We start from the raw sequence: 2,552 nt of genomic DNA, 5'->3' as shown, positions 1-2,552 counted from the left end.
TAGCACCAAACCTGGCATTTTAAAATAATTAAATCAAATGTTTAAGATTATTTAAGGTAATGGTGCAGCATGAATCAGACTGTAAGTATATAAGTAGGAGTGTAAAAGCCTTCTTATCTTTCGTTACCATGCCAATGACATCTAGCTATCAGATGACGTCATTTGCTTTGTTTTATAAGCAGGAATGAATTTCCCATCTGCAACCAGTGCTGTGCGAATTCAATCAGCAGATAGCACTGCGTTTTGTAAGAAAGCACTTCTGGCTGAAATAATGGTGCCTGGTGGTGCATCCCAGCTCTCCATAAAAAGTGCTATAGGAAGCTTGCTAACTTGGACAAGCTTCAAAGTCAGCAAGCCAACTTCTGCAGATAAAACAGCTCAGAAAAACACAGACATTTTCAACATTGTCATGACTCCTGATCGCATCCCTAAATTTTTCATTCCTTCTCTGGACATAGACCATCTTGCCTTTCAACGGGAACCAGAGGAAGATACCACTGAGAATCCTCCAGAGAGACAAACATCTGATGAAGTTGTTCAAAAGCGCAGGACAACTAGAAGCAAATCTGAATCCTACATCAGGAAAGATGCACTATGCAAAGGAGGAAATCTGCACAGAAGAGGAACCCTGTGCTTAACAGAGCAAGAAATTTTCCCTGGAGACTTGGAGAGAGCAGCACATCATTCTGATCCAGCAACAAGAGCTGCACTCTCTTTGCCCCACCTCTCCAAAATCACCACCCCTTATGGATTTCTCACCCTGGGTGAGAGCCCCAATACCAGAAGGAAAGAGTCTCTCTTCTTCCAGCATGACTCTGAAGAGCTTAAATTCCTCACATCTCAAAGAAAGAAGACCACATCACTCATAAGGAGCTCATCCAGCCCTTTTAGAGAACTTCAACAGACCGCAGAGTGCAGAAAGTTTTCAGCCACTCCTCTGAAGACAAGACGGGCTGTTTCCTGGGAGACTGTCTGCAGCAGCCAGCTTCCTTCCCTGCGCTGCAAGCCAGACTCCAAAATGTTCCCTCTGAAATGTGACAAGAAGAAGTTTCAGGTGACGATGAAGAGGCACCTGGCCAGCTTTAAGCGGATGTGTTCTGGCACTGGGATGAACTGGTTATGCTAACAGCACAAGAAGCATTGCCAGCTCTTAGATCCTGTGAAATCAGGACAGAAACAGTCTTCCACTGTAGTGTGCAAATATGAGCGGGTAGCACACAGTATTGTGAGCTCCGGATAAGGGCCAGATTAGCAACCAGAAAGAACTTGCGTGTGCCGGCAGGTTGAATGCATCTCTCATTTTTTGAAGTCATACTCAGCAGTTTGCAGTCCTTTAAAATGCAAGCGAAGACAGAACTAATTGAAAGAGGGCATTTTCCAAAATTAATGCTGACTTTCCTGCTCATGCCTGTATAATCTGTGAGAAGGAAGGAAATGACAGCATCAAAGCAAACTGCGAGGGAAGAAAATGTACGCTGTTAGAGTAGCAACATTGGTTTCAGACTCATAGCAAACTTGAAAGGAGGAAACATTCTAGATTGTCAGGTAAAAAGTGTTTTCTTTTGCCTTTTTTTTTTCTTTTTTCCTGTAATATTAGAGTGTAGGTGAAAAAGAATTAAATGTTGATTTATTCCACGCTGTTTACAGTAGGTAGTTGCAAACATTCATAATTTCTGTCAGGAAATGTTGGCTGAGAGGAGAAGCCAGTTTACCTCGCAGACAACAGTGACCAGCTAGCTAGCTGCTCTCCTGCTACCTTTAGCAGATAAGTTTGTTTTACGTACTCTTCTAGATAGGCATTCAAGCTAAATGGAGTTAGGGGGAAAGCAGTGTGATTTGTTTACCTTCTTACTAGTGTCAAAGTATAAACAATGCTATTTATAACCTGTTATTGTAGTAGTTATAACTGAACTCAATAAAATCTTTTTTTTTCCTTTAATTGCCTCCTTAGTCTTTTACGTCACCTTTTGTGTGTGTGTGTGTGTGTGTGTGTGTGTGTGTGGAATGGTCTTTACCTTAAAACTGGAAAAGAGGATAAAGCAGACAACCATGACTATGTGTTTTCTGAGGAACATGCACTTCTCATTCTGTTTGTTAACCTTAATTATTTTCCTAGGTACTGATATTCTAGTATATTAAGCATATCAGTGAAAAAGCTATCTGTGACAGCTAGAAATGCCCAGTGACATCTGAACACAGAGCTGGAAAGTTTTCTTTTGTGATATTATAAATATTTTCAAGCTTTTACATTCCAGATAAGAGAAATTTCAGTTGATACTGAATTTCAAAGCTACATGTGAAATTTTTTAGGGTAAAAATTTTTTATGCTGTGTAAGAATCAGGGCTAGCAGGAGAAAAAAATGTATTAAAGCCCTTTGTTCTTTTTGCTGGGAGAAAGTTATTTTCATTGAAAAAACCTAGAATATAGACAAACTCAGCAGTACCTGAGATAAAAATAATATCAACTTCAGATGAAGGAGAGAACTGTATCACTGGAATTAAAACTGTCTGCTACAATGTTTTGTATTTTATTTATTTGTGGTGCATAATCA

The 2,552-nt window shown here is 39.9% G+C and overlaps 1 protein-coding gene across 1 annotated transcript; it reads left to right on the top strand.

The window, feature by feature from the left end:
* The first annotated feature begins 271 nt into the window (after positions 1 to 271).
* On the top strand, positions 272 to 1,126 carry LOC146542109 (uncharacterized). The gene has a single exon (XM_085213476.1). It carries the CDS (start codon positions 272 to 274, stop codon positions 1,124 to 1,126), a length of 855 nt encoding a protein of 284 aa, XP_085069602.1.
* Positions 1,127 to 2,552: the final 1,426 nt, after the last annotated feature.

Source organism: Meleagris gallopavo, chromosome Z, assembly GCF_905368555.1.
Source record: "Meleagris gallopavo chromosome Z, MGAL_WU_HG_1.1, whole genome shotgun sequence".
In the NCBI taxonomy this organism is placed as follows: Eukaryota; Metazoa; Chordata; class Aves; order Galliformes; family Phasianidae; genus Meleagris; species Meleagris gallopavo.
This window is presented reverse-complemented; position numbering and strand designations above follow the sequence as displayed.

Bases quoted from the DNA above. Each gene is read 5' to 3' on its own strand.
- LOC146542109 (XM_085213476.1), top strand. From the start codon at position 272: ATGGTGCCTGGTGGTGCATCCCAGCTCTCCATAAAAAGTGCTATAGGA.